This window comes from Tachyglossus aculeatus, chromosome 12 (genome assembly GCF_015852505.1).
Source record: "Tachyglossus aculeatus isolate mTacAcu1 chromosome 12, mTacAcu1.pri, whole genome shotgun sequence".
NCBI classification, from domain to species: Eukaryota; Metazoa; Chordata; class Mammalia; order Monotremata; family Tachyglossidae; genus Tachyglossus; species Tachyglossus aculeatus.
Window position 1 is genome coordinate 31929243 of NC_052077.1, and position 14785 is coordinate 31944027.

At 37.9% G+C, this 14785-nt stretch overlaps 1 protein-coding gene across 2 annotated transcripts in view; it reads right to left on the bottom strand.

The window, feature by feature from the left end:
- Positions 1-626: 626 nt before the first annotated feature.
- SPOCK3 (SPARC (osteonectin), cwcv and kazal like domains proteoglycan 3) overlaps positions 627-14785 on the bottom strand; it is a 341328-nt gene continuing 327169 nt past the window's right edge. For both annotated transcript variants that reach the window (XM_038755097.1, XM_038755096.1), the window contains 4 exons: positions 13963-14184; positions 5753-5815; positions 4314-4451; positions 627-2254 (listed from right to left, as the gene is read on the bottom strand). In XM_038755097.1, coding sequence (XP_038611025.1) covers positions 2088-2254; positions 4314-4451; positions 5753-5815; positions 13963-14184 — 590 coding nt within the window. In that variant the 3' untranslated portion in view covers positions 627-2087. The remainder of the gene's footprint in view (positions 2255-4313; positions 4452-5752; positions 5816-13962; positions 14185-14785) is intronic.

Sequence of the window (14785 nt, forward strand, 5' to 3'; positions counted from 1 at the left end):
CACTTGAAACGTAGTTCTAATTTGTTGTCAGTTGATTGCCTTTCGTTAGATCAGCATATGGAGGGCTTTTTCTTTTAACTATCCTATATAGGGTAATATATTCAAAATATGTTTAAGGCAGAAATAAGTTTTGTATCCACCCAAATACTGTATATTAAAAGCTGTGCCCCATTTTCTTCACTAGATGTTCCTGAAGGAATTCACCCGAGACAGGTATGATAAATAGTTGACTAATAGTTTAGTTGGTCTGAGAAAATGCTCGTTCTATTCCTTCTTCCAACAAAAGAATGGCATTGCACTTTCCATATTCACTTAAATGGAAATAAGACAAGAGACACATTGCATAACAAAGTCTGCCATAAATTAGGAGAGGGATTTATCTTGCCTAATGCTATGTGCTTGAAATATGATGAACTCTTGGAATGCGGTTTTAAATCAAGATCGTAATTTTAGTACCTGTGATTTTTTTGTCATATGTTATGACAAATAATGACCCCGCTCAAAAGAAGTAGTTCCACCATTATCAGAAATCATGACAGTTAAAAATTGGTTAACAAGAGTCTTTATTTTGCAAACTATACATAAACAGTAGAAAAGAAAATGCATTATACTTTTAATCTTACATAAGGTAAACATTAAATTTAGTGTTTCATATGTATAAATCAAAATGCAAAGAATAAACTCATTATACTCTCAATTAATTGCAGATGAAGATCAGGGAAACCAGTAATCCACTGTGAAAATAAACAACAAGTTGTGTAATATTAAACAGGTTGTTCCAATTTTATTGTGGGTTCAAGCCCAAAGGTCTGATGTGTAGGAAGGTGGTGGAGTTCCAAAATGTCTACACAATTAATTAACATGCTAACATAAATACAGTGATTAAAGTAATCGTCTCTACAGTTAAATCTTAAATGCTACTCTACACAATAATTGTATCCTAGTCCACATGGTAATTACAGAACAATAGAAAAAAAAAATGAAAAATAACCCATTTCTTCATTCCAGCAACAGTACCTATACTGGCATTAATTTGGTAATCGGATGTTTTTAGCTATTGCCTAATGTCCTATACCGGTTGCATGCTAAAACCTTTCTATAACTATTTTGCAAGGCACCTTACATTATGTTTTCTAAGTCTGTGTACCAGAAAAATAAAAGGAAAAAATTTTCAGATTAAAATAAAAGCTTTCCTTTAGTGGGAACCCAAATGACAAAATTTAGATTTTTTAATTTGGCCTTGGGTAAGTGTTATTATCTGTCAATAATTAATAAATTAATATTTTACTTATAACTTTCCAATTTCATATTCAGTACCCTAAACTGCTGGTTCGAGAGCTATAGCAAAGTAGAACGATGGAAAATCACACTGTTGGAAAAAATAATGTCTACAAGAAAATGAAGACAAAATAATGAAAATAAAGGACAACAACACTTTATCCTTGCAGAATCAATCCTTGTCTATGGTACTGTTCTTAAAAAAAATAGAGTTATTTCATAACTCACACAACCACACAAAGAATGACCTTACTCTAATCTCTCTGTTGCTCTTACTCTATGGCATATACCTTTTTGTCCAATGCCTGTCTAATCTTAGCTTCATGAGTCCTTATTTTGGCATTGCAATCTCCAGGGTAATTTCGCTGACCATTATCTTCTGTATTTTCTTATTTTAGTCTCATGGCCAAGCCACTACTAAAGTGAACATTGCTTAATTTATTATAGAGTACCTGCTATGAGGAAGCCACGTGTTATTCCAAATGAATGACAAAATATCCTTTTTGAATATGAATTAAAAAGTCTGGTTGTCCTTACGAAATTCTGCTTGTTTTTTCAAGTACATCACCTTTTATTTTTTACTTGCTCATGTGTTTTCTTCAGCTCAAAGGCATATAAAAACTCAAAAGCCTAGAAATGATTCTTATTTGAACAAAGAAAGTCTATGACTCCAGCTGCAATATTTGAAACAATTATACAAAATATACATGTTGTTTAGAATCCTTTAGATCTCAGTGGGCAAAGTAATTTTCTATGAGATATCACCTTGAGAACGTTAGAAAGGTAGAATCCAGGGACCTTAGATCTCATCAAATGTATCCATCGTGGTCATCATCATCATCGTCATCCCCTTCGTCCTCATCGTCATCTTCCATTTCATCTTCATCATTCACGATATCGTCATCATCATCCTCATCGTCTGTCCATTCGTGGAAATCTCCACTAGCAAAATCTCCCGAGACCTCTAAATCGCTAGCTGGAAAGGAACGTTACAGTTATTCCCCGGCTGTTCCACTGAGGGGATGATGGTGGTAATAATAACTAATAATGATAACAACAATAACAATGATATTGTTCAATCAGTAAATATAACAATATAACAGAATTGGTAGATTTGTTCCCTTCCCACAGTGAGTTTAGTCTGTATCACTGTCAAGTGTTTATGAGGGGCCATGCTCTGTACTGAGTGTTGGGGTAAATAAAGGATAATCAGGTTGAATAGTATATGAGGTCACTGTTGAAAGGAATGAGGTTAGTGAACCAAAAGGGTAGAACACAAAAATAATTAACCAGTCACAAATCCACTTCTGCACTGAACTAAGAGCCAACCTATGAGCCAGACCCATAAACTCCTCGGTAGTTCCGCAAACAATTCCTGCTTCCTCTAGACTGGAAGGTTGTTGTGGGCAGGGAACATGTCTACCAACTGTTGTACTGGACTCTCCCAAGCATTCAGTACAATGTTCTGCACACAGTAAGCTCTTATTAAATGTGATTAATTAATTCATAAGTTGAAGAGCCTCTGAGCCAACAATGGAAACTGAGTCAGGATCTTTCCACTATTGCACACTGAATAGCAGCAGAAGATACGTCTTGGAAACTGCCCCATAATCGTGAGACATCTAAATTACATCTAGAGTATTAGACTATTATAATTAATATTCCATTATGGTCTAACTCTGAAACATATCTAGGGCTTTTGACAGTGAATCCAGAAAGAAGCCATAATATGGTTCTAAATGCATTTATGGTTCTAAATTCTAAATTCTAAAGGCAGGTTACTCTGACATAGTTCTGTCATTTCAACTTCGTGATTATTTCATAATAGCTATTATTTTTATTATTATTGTATTTTCACTATGCCAAAAAGTGCCTTTAAATAATAATTTTGGTATTTTTGAAATATTCATTATGTGCCTACCACAGAGAAAGATATAAGATAATCAGATCTGTCACAGTCCTGGTGAAAGACACGTACCCATAGGTGAATTTCACAGTTAGTAGCATTTTCAGTATTGGGATACTGCATGCTCTCTCTCTCTCTCTGTCTATCTCTCTCTTTCTCTCTCTCTCCCTCCCTCCCTCCTGCATCCCACCCTTTCCCTTTCCCTTTCTTCTATAATACACACACTCATATCAAACGATCAGTGGAATTCACTGAGCAGAGGACAGTACTAAACACTTAGGAGAGTACAAAACAGATGGTAGGCATGTTCCTGCGCACTAGGAGCTTACAATCCAGAGAGGGAGATAGTCTTTGTTTCTGTGCTTATAACTCCTAGCTAAATATGATTTTCCACTCGAATTTTTGTGACCAATATTCAGTAATATGACATTTCCATCCTAAGAAAGAACTTTGCCGGAGTAGAAATATCCCAGAATAATATCAATCATTCTTGCTCTATTGAAGGAATTTACAATTAGAGCCACCTGATGGAATGAAATATTCCTTAGGACCATGTTCTGACGGACTGGGTGATGCAGCGTGGAGTTCACGTAGAGTAAGTGGAAGGAGAGGTAATGTGACCAAAGGTAATGTGACTAACCTAGAGGACAACTGTTCTGATGACATGACACCTGTCTACATGTTTTGTTTTGTTGTCTGTCTCCCCCTTCTAGACTGTGAGCCCGCTGTTGGAAAGGGACCATCTCTATAAGTTGCCAACTTGTACTTCCCAAGCGCTTAGTACAGTGCTCTGCACACAGTAAGCACTCAATAAATATGATTGAATGAATGAAATGAATGACTTGGGTCAAGAATAGGAACAGAGTCCTGGCTCCCATTTTTCCCAATTGATGTGGTGAGGGTTTCATCTGCTGAAGAATAACCCAGAGGATTCCACTTTTAATTCAATGAAACATCCTTGGGACCATCTATAGTTTCCAGCTTCCCCAGGGACAGAAGAATCACAGGACAAATGAACTCCAATGTATAGCTTTTAAGGTATTTCACTTCCTTTATTTTCCTACAATTCCTAATCAGGAATGCTTATCTGAAAATCTGAAGCTTTAAAACCAGCAATTATTTTTCTTACCACAGTCAATGGCGCCATTGGTTCTTGAACCTGTCACCTCATTTCCATATCTGTCCACACACCAGCACTGAGCTGCACCACTATGGCACTGGGTTGGTTTATAATAGCCATCTTCATCGCACAGTGGGATGAACTGTCCTGTGAAATTGATATGACAATGAGACTATGGTCGGGAACAGGTTAAAAATTGGCTCCTTTATGGATTAAATGGTGAAGAGGCACCAGTCATGAAGTCCAGGGACCTGGATTCTAATTCCAGCAGGCCACGTGTCTACTGTGTGTCCTTGGGTAGGTCACAACTTTTCAGTGCTCTAGTTACATCATCTGTAAAGTGCTTGAACAGTGCTTGGCACATAGTAAGTGCTTAACAAATACCATCATCATCATCATTATTATTATGTCGACCAACTCTGCTATATTGAGCCCCCCCAAGTGCTTAGTACATACTCTGTACACAGTACATGCTCAATAAGTATGACTGATTGATGCTACTGAGTGCTCTCATACCTTATATTCCCAGATTCATCAACCCTATTGCTTTAAGACATAAGATTAAAGTGTTCAATGTCTTTGTATAAAGAAAATGACCAACTATATTTTGTGGAACCTAATAATAAAGCCAATATACTATAAAAAAACCTGTAAACTATACATTAGAGATGTAGGAAATCCCCTTTTAGACCATCAACAAATTATTTTAGTTTAAGATCTGTTTCTTTGAATATGACACCTGTTTACTATTGGTTCTTCAGTATTTGTCTTACAGTAGAAATGAAACAGTGAAGTACGATTTTTCTGTCAGTTTACAATAAGCCAGTTCATTTGACAAATCAAATCCTAAAGAGTATGTCGTTAAGTCATAGATGTGTTTTTAGTAATTTTTTATTTAAATCTTGGCAAAATTTCTAAGTTATAGCATTCTATTTTCTCTTATATGTGGAAAAATGATAGTAAAAGACCAAATATACTGATTTGAAATATTTCTACATGTACAGATTACAGCAAATCCAGGGAAGTGGAAACTAATTCTGAGGTCTTTGAGACTGATCTTCACTGCAGTTTACCTAAATTCTAAGATTACTGAAGGAAAATACGCCTCTGAAATAACACAGAATATTTCTCCGTAAATCCTGTAAATGCAACCACATGTTGAATTACAAAGTTTATGCTGTTCCTATACCATTAGCTTTATTTAAGTCTCTGCTCTGCCTAATCACACCTCAAACGAACATTGTATCAGGGGAATAAAACATATGTAATCTCTTTCAATAGCTAAGGTAATAAAAGTAAGTTTAATAGCTTTCAAAAAACTTCATAAATTTAGTGGTAAAATTTAGTGTGGTCTATCTTTGTTGGATTAATATTGATTTTATGTTGCTGTTCCACTGGAGTTATTTATGAAAGCAATAAAGCCTTCCAAAGGATGATCTATTGCTCACCTAGGAGCTTCTTTCCCACTTGCTGCTTCTGAATGTGGCTGAGCTCCGTCTGGCACGGTGGGTCTGAAATGACAATAAAAATGTTACTTTAAGAGAGATTCCATTGGACCGAAGACAGGACAATTCTGGATGGTCAGGACATTGATGCATGACTTTAGTATTGGTTTGCAACAGCCATGAAGAGCCTTTATACATTTTAATTCTTGCTTATTAAAATATGTCGGGATTACACGAAGACCAGATCATCTGGGCTGTGTAGATTCACCGTGGGAAAAGTGTGCTTGAAACTTGAGCTGGCTAGTCACTTCTGACGGACCAGAAGATATCCACTGTTATGTTATTATTACTTTCTCTTAACAAGCTTTGGGATAAAGAATGAACCCAATCAAGATACTGCATAATTCACAATGAAACCCAACAAAGTATTGTAATTTCAATTAAATTTACCTCAATTTTTAAATGTTGCCTTGAGGCAGGATGCAGGTACTAAAAAATGAAAGAGGTCTGGATGCCCGTATTTAAATTCCATTTATATATCTCATAGACGCAATGAGAGTCAAAGGATCTGGGTTCTAATGCTGCCTCTGCCACGTGTCTGCTGTGTGATCATGGAAAGTCACGTTACTTCTGTGTGCCTCTGTCCCTCGGTCCTCAGAGAAGCAGCGTGGCCTGGGAGTCGGAAGGACCTGAATTCTAATTCCCGCTCTGGCACGTGTCTGCTGTGTGACCTTGGGCAAGTCACTTCACTTCTCTGTGCCTCAGTTACCTCATCTGTAAGATGGGGATTAAGACTGTGAGCCCCATGTGGAAAAAGGACTGTGACTTTGTCCAATCTGATTGGCTTTTACACACCCCAGTTCTTAGTACAGTGTCTGGCACATAGTAAGTGCTTAACAAATATCACAATTATTATTTTTATATACTATTCCCTCATACTTAGACTGTGAAACTCATATGGGATAGGGAATTTGTCCAACATGATTAATTTGTATCTTCCCCAACCCTCAGAACAATGTTTGATACATAGTAAGTGCTTAACAAATACCATCATTTTTATTTGTGTAGAAGTTCTAGACATAAAAAACAACCCATTCCCTCTTCAGTCCCAATTCTGTACTTTCCAATGTTTCCAATGCTGTGGATGTGAATTATTTATTAAAAACTACGGAAGTACCCACTGCTAGTCTAGGCATAAGTAGATCTACTTAAATAGCATTTCTTGGAAATACAAATATTGACAGCAATATGAATATGAATTAACGTAGCTCTGTACAGGCAAAGTGAAGTGAAAATTGAGGCAAATATCCAGAAAATTAGTTCACCCTTGAAACAGCTGTATGAATATTACCAACCAAGACTTGACTTTACTTATTACCTTCATTTTTAGCCCTGCTCTAGGAATTACATACAGCTCTGAGCCCCCCCAAAATGTATGCTATTTTGTACACATAGGGGTTAATAATAATAATAATAATAATAATAATAATGGCATTTGTTAAGCGTTTACTATGTGCAAAGCACTGTTCTAAGCGCTGGGGGGATACAAGGTAATCAGGTTGTCCCATGTGGGGCTCACAGTCTTAATCCTCATTTTACAGATGAGAGAACTGAGGCACAGAGAAGTTAAGTGACTTGCCCAAAGTCACACAGCTGACAATTGGTGGAGCCAGGATTTGAACCACTGACCTCTGACTCCAAAGCCCGTGCTCTTTCCACTGAGCCACACTGCTTCTCTGTACCTGAATTTAGCTTTCTGTGGTGAAAACTGTGTATCTGACAGTTGCATCTATTAAAAGACAATATACAATATCTTTCAATGAGTTTTCCTGTGATTCATGGGCTATGATGGAAAAAAAAAAAGCTTTTCCTTAGGTCATCCAGCTGCTTATTCCTGCTAGAACACTACATAAAGTAGTGTTTTCATCCTGACTGGAAATGAAAATTTCCACTTGAGGTTTAAAAGAAGGCTTGCATATTTAAGAGCTTTAATGAGCAGATGCAGCCATAAAAATTGCAATGTTTATTTAAAGCCACCAGAATTTGAATGAAAACATCCGGATGTAAAAGTAGAATAGTGACCAAAGGTTCATTATTAAAGCAACAAAATCTAGTCCTAAAAGATCCATCAGGCAATTTAAGCTTCATAGGAAAAACTGACAAAAAAATGATCCTGTCAACATTATTTAGGTTCAGCGAAACTGCTAACTCTTGAGAAGGCAAAAATAACAACTATTATTTTACTTCAAAACAGGTGTTAAAACCTAAATTTTGATTCCGCAGATGCTCCTTGAAAATGCACGAAAGACGAGTCTATGCATCTATAAAAGTCAGAAGAAAGGAAAATGGTTTTTCCTCTCCATTCTGAAGAAGTATCACATGTAGTTCCATTTTTTCGGCTTTCTACACAGCCTCCTTGGGAGATGGACAGGCCTGATCGCAAAGGTTAAATGAGAAGGAGATAGGCCGTTAACATGTCCTGGTCCTTTTCTGTTACTGTTACTGTCTTTCCTCACTCTGCCCTCCACAGAGTCACATAACCTTTAGAATAGAGTGGAATACAACGACAGACATGAATGACCTTATCAGTTGGAGAAAGAATGAGAAAGGACAAAAAAACTTCACCATCTGTTACTGAACTAGGTAGAAGAACAGACCTGTGTTTAGCTAAATGGGGCATCCATTCTCCCTGTTATCTGGACGTATCACTGGGAGACTGACCCAGGTTTAAGAATCACAGAGAGGTAAGAAAAAGCTGGCGATATAGGTGACTGGGTCTCATGACTAAATTGTAGGGAAGTTCTAAAATTTGTCTAAAGTATTTTCCGATTCCATTGAATCCATTGATTCCCTCAATCCCTAAATCCAGGAGTTCAAAAAAAGACCCCATATCCACCACTTTAGAAGGTGTGATTTTTCAGGGTAGGACTTTGGAGGGGTATATAGGATATCATCCAGTCATACCTAAAGGTAGATCAGTCAATCAATCAATTGTATTTATTGAGTGCTTACTGTGTGCAGAGCATATAGATGAAGACAATGAAACTCCTTCACCTTGCTTTCCTAATGGGAAGTATGTAACTTCATGGAGAATAAACAAGGAACTGCCTGGAGTTGAGGGATGAATCACATCATCATAATAATAATGATGGTATTTGTTGAGCGCTTACTATGTGCCAAGCACTGTTCTAAGCGCTGTTCTAAGCACATGTAAGAAGGGATGGGGTTGCAGCTTATCATAATGGGCAGACCACGGGCTTGGGAGTCAAAAGGTCATGGATTCTAATCCCAGTTCCACCAGATGTCTGCTCTGTGACCTTGGGCAAGTCACTTCACTTCTCTGTGCCTCAGTTACCTCGTCTGTAAAATGGGGATTGAGACTCTGAGCCCCATGTGGGACTGGGACTGCGTCCAACCTGATTAACTCGTATCTATCCCAGCAATTATCTACCCCAATCAACTATGCTTGGCACTTAGCAAGTGCTTAACAAGTACCAGAAGTATTATTATTGTCATTATTATTATTTCTGGGAGCTTTGGGTAAGAGAATCAGGCTCAATGTGTCTACTACCTTCCTTACCTAATATATTGGAAGCATATTTATGGGTGTGTGGAAAAATTAAAAGGTAATTTTCTTTGAGGTCTTTTGGCCAGTGCTACTATACCAATGCCAATGTGTATAAAATTTCCATGACCATAATTATCATTTACTTCCAGAGTTCAAGGATTCAGGCATGTAATAACTGTACAATATCAGCGATACAAAAAGATAAAATGTCAAACTCAAAAATAGCACATCCTCTCGTGGTAGATTACCTAGACTTAATTCTTTACTTTCTTTTCATTCTGTCAGCCAATAACAGTTTCCAAAATCTGTACGTTGTATTAGGGAGTTGTAAAATTACCCAGAAAAAACCATCAGTAATGTAAATCCAATATAAAGGGTTGTCCCTCTGATTTATGGAATTTTATTAATGTAAATCTACTCTCTAAACATCACTGAGATGCTATTGATCCATTTATGTGGAATCATTGTGTCACTAATCATTATGGCATTATTAACCCCATAGGAAAGAGAGACGATGATAATGTAAAATGGCAATGCATTAAAGTAACCTATACGATTTATTGGTGTCCTAAGGTTCAACATAAATTGAGAGTCACTAATAGAGCTTTGTGTGGTTTATACACGGTAGCAGCTGCCAAGAATTATGCCCTATGCAAAAATGCCATGGCAACAGGGGGTGGCTCACATAAGAGAATTTAAAATTTGTTATTATCCTTCTGAAGTGATCTTTCAAGGAGCTTTGCCTCACTGTGCATCTTGATGAAATGAGTCCCAGTTTCTCCTACCTGGCCGTTCCTTCTTTTACAGGGTCTTGATCTTATATTATTATATAATAAAATAATAATGATATTAGTATGTGCCAAGCACTTTTCTAAGCACTGGGGAAGATACAAGATTATCAGGTCAGATACAATCCCTGACCCACAGGTGTTCAGTCTAAGAAGGAGAGAGAACAGATATTTAATTTTTTTGTTTTAAACATGAGGAAACGGAGGCACTGGGGAGTTAAGGGACTTGCACAAAGTCACACAGCAGGAAAGTGTTTGAACCAGGACTAGAGCCCTGATCTTCTGACACCCAAGCCTGTGTTCTTTTCACCAGATCATAATGTACCTCATATGATTAATGTGGGCTCACGCGGGACGGGGACTATGTCTGATCTGATGGCCTTGAATCTACTCCAGAGTTTAGCACAGTACTGGAACATATAACTACTTAACAGGTACTACAATTATTCTGATTCTTCTGTTTGGCTTTCTCTTTCTGGGTGAAAAGGTGACTATGTGGGTGTCTAGAGGAGGCTATGAAAGTGACATCATCCTTGCCCTAGAGCATACAGAAATATAGCACAATAACTAAGCACCAGTGTTCTTTGAATGGCTCACTGAAATGGCTCCTCTAAGCTCATTGTGGGCATTCATTCATTCATTCAATTGCATTTATTGAGCACTTGATGTGTGCAGAGCACTGTACTAAGCACTTGGAAAGTACAAGCTGAGGGAACCTGTCTACCAACTCTGTTATATTGGTACACTGTACTCTCCCAAAAGTTTAGTACACTGCTCTGTACAGTACTCTGTACAGTAAGCACTCAATAAATATAATTGATTGTTGAAAATTACTTAGTGTCTGGGGAGTTAGCCCTGCAGCTATTAGTTCTCTGACACTCTAGAACATTGTCCGTATGATTCTAGACGTAGTCATTCAATCGTATTTATTGAGCACTTACTGCATGCAGAGCACTGTACTAAGCGCTTAACATAGGACATATGATCCTAAAGATAAGACCAAGTGTATTGAATGGAGTCTCTTAGAGGATAGTGAATGTGCCTTTGTATTTTCTGAATGCTTGATCTGGTATTTGGCGCTCAGTAAATGCTCCATAAATCTCCTTTCATATTGTTAAGGGAGGCAGTGTTTCCTAGTGGTAAGCGCAGGAGGCTGGGAGTTAGGTGGTCTGGACTTGAGTCCCAGATCATCATCAATCGCATTTATTGAGCGCTTACTGTGTGCAGAGCACTGTACTAAGCGCTTGGGAAGTACAAGTTGGCAACATATAGAGACAGTCCCTATCCAACAGTGGGCTCACAGTCTAAAAGATCTACCAATGGCCTACTCTGTGACCTTAGGCAAGTGATTTGATCACTTTGGACTTTGGATATGATAAACTGTGAATCCCATAATGTCGTATTTACTTTTCCATTTAGTATAGAGAAAGCACTAAATGAATACCATTATTTTTATTATTGTTATCATCATTTATTACATCATCATTTATTACTATTATAAACCTCACCTATAATGAACAGGGAAGGAGATGTTACTAATGCAGGCTTACTAGAAGAACCTGGATTGAATGAGATTTATGAGTCCTAAATCCAATCCAAGGGAGGCACCAGACACCCAGAAATATTCCTTAATGCTGCAGCGTATGCTGCTGTCAACCCCCGATGCTCGGTTTAACTTTGTCACGGGTCAATTTGGGCCAGTGTCCTGTCTGCTCCTCAGCTTGGTACCAAGCCAAATTAGCAGGTACTGAGGTTGATATGGACCCGGATAAACAGACCCATGTCAAAAGCTGCTGAGCTATCCTGTAGTAAATGTGATGACTGCCAGAGTGTCCCTTCTTAATGGTCACATGCCAACCCCAGAAAGATAATCAAGTGACTGAATCTACATGTGGCAAAACTGACCGTTTTCTTTGTCTGAGACATTGCATCCTCTTGGTGTGGTTCTTGATCTGAATGATGCTACCACTCATTTCCTCTCATTTCTGATATGCTAGTGTAACATAGTGATGATAATAACAACAGTAATAATAATGGTTCTTGTCAAGCACTGCTCTGTATGCTGGGGGTAGAGTCAAGATAATCAGGTTGGACACCATCCCTTTCCCACATGGGGCTCACAGTCCAAGTGGCAAGGAGTAGGATTTAAACCTCATTTTCCAGATAAGGAAACTGAAGAACAGAAAAGTTAAGTGACTGGCCCAATGTCACACAGCAAACAAGTAGCATAGCCAGGATTAGAACCCAAGTCCCCCTCCTCCCCCTCCCCATCTCCCCTGCCTTACCTCCTTCCCCTCCCCACAGCACCTGTATATATGTTTGTACAGATTTATTACTCTATTTATTTTACTTGTACATATTTACTATTCTATTTATTATATTTTGTTAATATGTTTTGTTTTGTTGTCTGTCTCTCCCTTCTAGACTGTGAGCCTGTTGTTGGGTAGGGACCGTCTCTATATGTTGCCAACTTGTACTTCCCAAGCACTTAGTACAATGCTCTGCACACAGTAAGTGCTCAATAAATAAGATTGAATTAATGAATGAATGCCTGTGGTCTTTCTCTTAGAACACGCTGTTTCCCTTTTACTTTTAATCTGTGCAAGATCTCAGTTTTCTGTGGGGGCCATGTCCTCAGCTAGGAGTGGTCTCTTACCTCCCTTCTAAAATTTAGTATACCATAGGCAGTACTCTGTATAAGACTGGAAACAAAGACCTCTCTACCTCTATGTATTTTTCTAGATGAAGCAGCATCAATTCGATGGGATTTTCATTTTCTAGTGCTTCCCAGTGTGGCAGAGAGTAAAGGTGAGTGGTTGGGGAGGAGTAGAAAAGCCCAGCCTGTCAATCAGAATTCTTATGCCCATGTAAGAATTCCTGGAAAAAGAGTAAAGAACTAATGCTATACACCTCCAAAAATATCAGCATTCAATTAAGGCAACCCCTGCAGGTGTTTAGATGTGAAAGGTCTTCCCATCACAGATTCTGGACAAAAACAGAAATTTCTCCTTGAAACAAAATCCTTGGTAAAATTGTCCTTTACCCATAAAGATTAGCCCTCTTGGTTTAAATGGAATCCCCCCATCAGACCTAGGGGTAAGTAAGCAGTAAACAATTTCACCCAATTGCTATAATGCTGGATAAATCAAGCAATCAATTGTATATATTGAGTGCTTACTATGTGCAGAACATCATACTGAGTGCTTGGACAGTACAATATAACCAAGCTGAGAGACACAGTCATGAGCACTTCCTATATGACCATTGAAATCTTTTGGAATACGCCAAGGCCAATAAATTATACTTTGTTTTCTCAAATTTTAAGGCAACAGAAGATAACCTCTATGAAATTACATGGAGCAAAACATAACATACTCTAGTTCTGTTGTTTAAATTTACCCTACACAGCACTTTGCGCTTGAAGTTATGTTTCCACAAATTCAAGGGAGAGATAAACTCCATTAAAATCTTTTTAAAGCCACTATCCTGAAAATGTCTAATGCCAAATAAGTTAGGATAACATTATGGAGAATATGGTGTTTCATTCAGGTTAATTTAATTGTTTCCTAAAATGGAACTATAAAGCTCAATTGTCAACCAATAAAGTTTACTTTGGTCTGTAGGCAAAGTAGATAAAGAATAATATAAAGGATTAATCACTACTTTGCATCTTACTGAACATTTCCCATCTTTCTGGGGCAATCTGTTTAGGATTTTAGAGGGAAGTGACATTTTCATTATACTTATCATCTTAAAAACTCTAGAAGTCATGACTAAATGCTTTTCAGGTTCTTATAACAGTGAAAGAGATAAAAGTCAACTCGGAGATGAATCAATAGGTTATTGTCATCTTTTACCTTGCTGTCTCTGGAAGCAATAACACCACTCGTTGTTAGATATCAAGCTGTCCTTGTACGTGTCACAAGAATTGAAGAACGCCTTGGTACACTGTTCGTTCTTGTCAAGGTAAATGCTTCGAAGTTCTGACTGGTCCAAGAGCAAGTCATAGTTTGTATCGAGTCGGTTAAACATCCAGCCCAAGGAATCCTTGCAAATGGGCAAAATGCTGGTATCAAATCCTAGGAGATAAATGGATAAAGGGATCAAGTAGATCTGAGAGATATGGTGGACATCAAGTAGCCAAGGAGACTTCTGGGAAATAAAGAACATATTATAAATAACAGATACTCTAGACAGACTGAATATGCAAAGACTGATGAATTTATATTTGATACTCGTTAAGCACTTACTATGGTCACGCGCTGTTCTAAGTGCACGGGGAGATTCAAGTTTATCAGGATGAACACAGTCCCGTCCCACGTGGGGCTCACAGTCTCAATTCCCATTTTACCGAAGAGGTAACTGAGGCACAGAGAAGTGAAGTGACTTGTCCAAGTCACACAATAAACAAGTGGTGGACCTGGGATTAGAACCCAGGCCCATGCTCTATCCATTCTGCCAGGCCGCTTCTCAGCATTACCATTATTGTAGTATATTATTTTTATTAATATTGTCATTATGTTTCTTAAGTGCTTACTGCGTGTGTCAAGTTCAGTTCTAAGTGTTGGATCAGATACAAGTTAATAAGGTCAGACACAGTCCCTTTCCTACATGGGACTCACAATCCAAGTAGAAGGGAGAACGGACACTGAATTCCCTTTTAAAGATGAGGAAACTGAA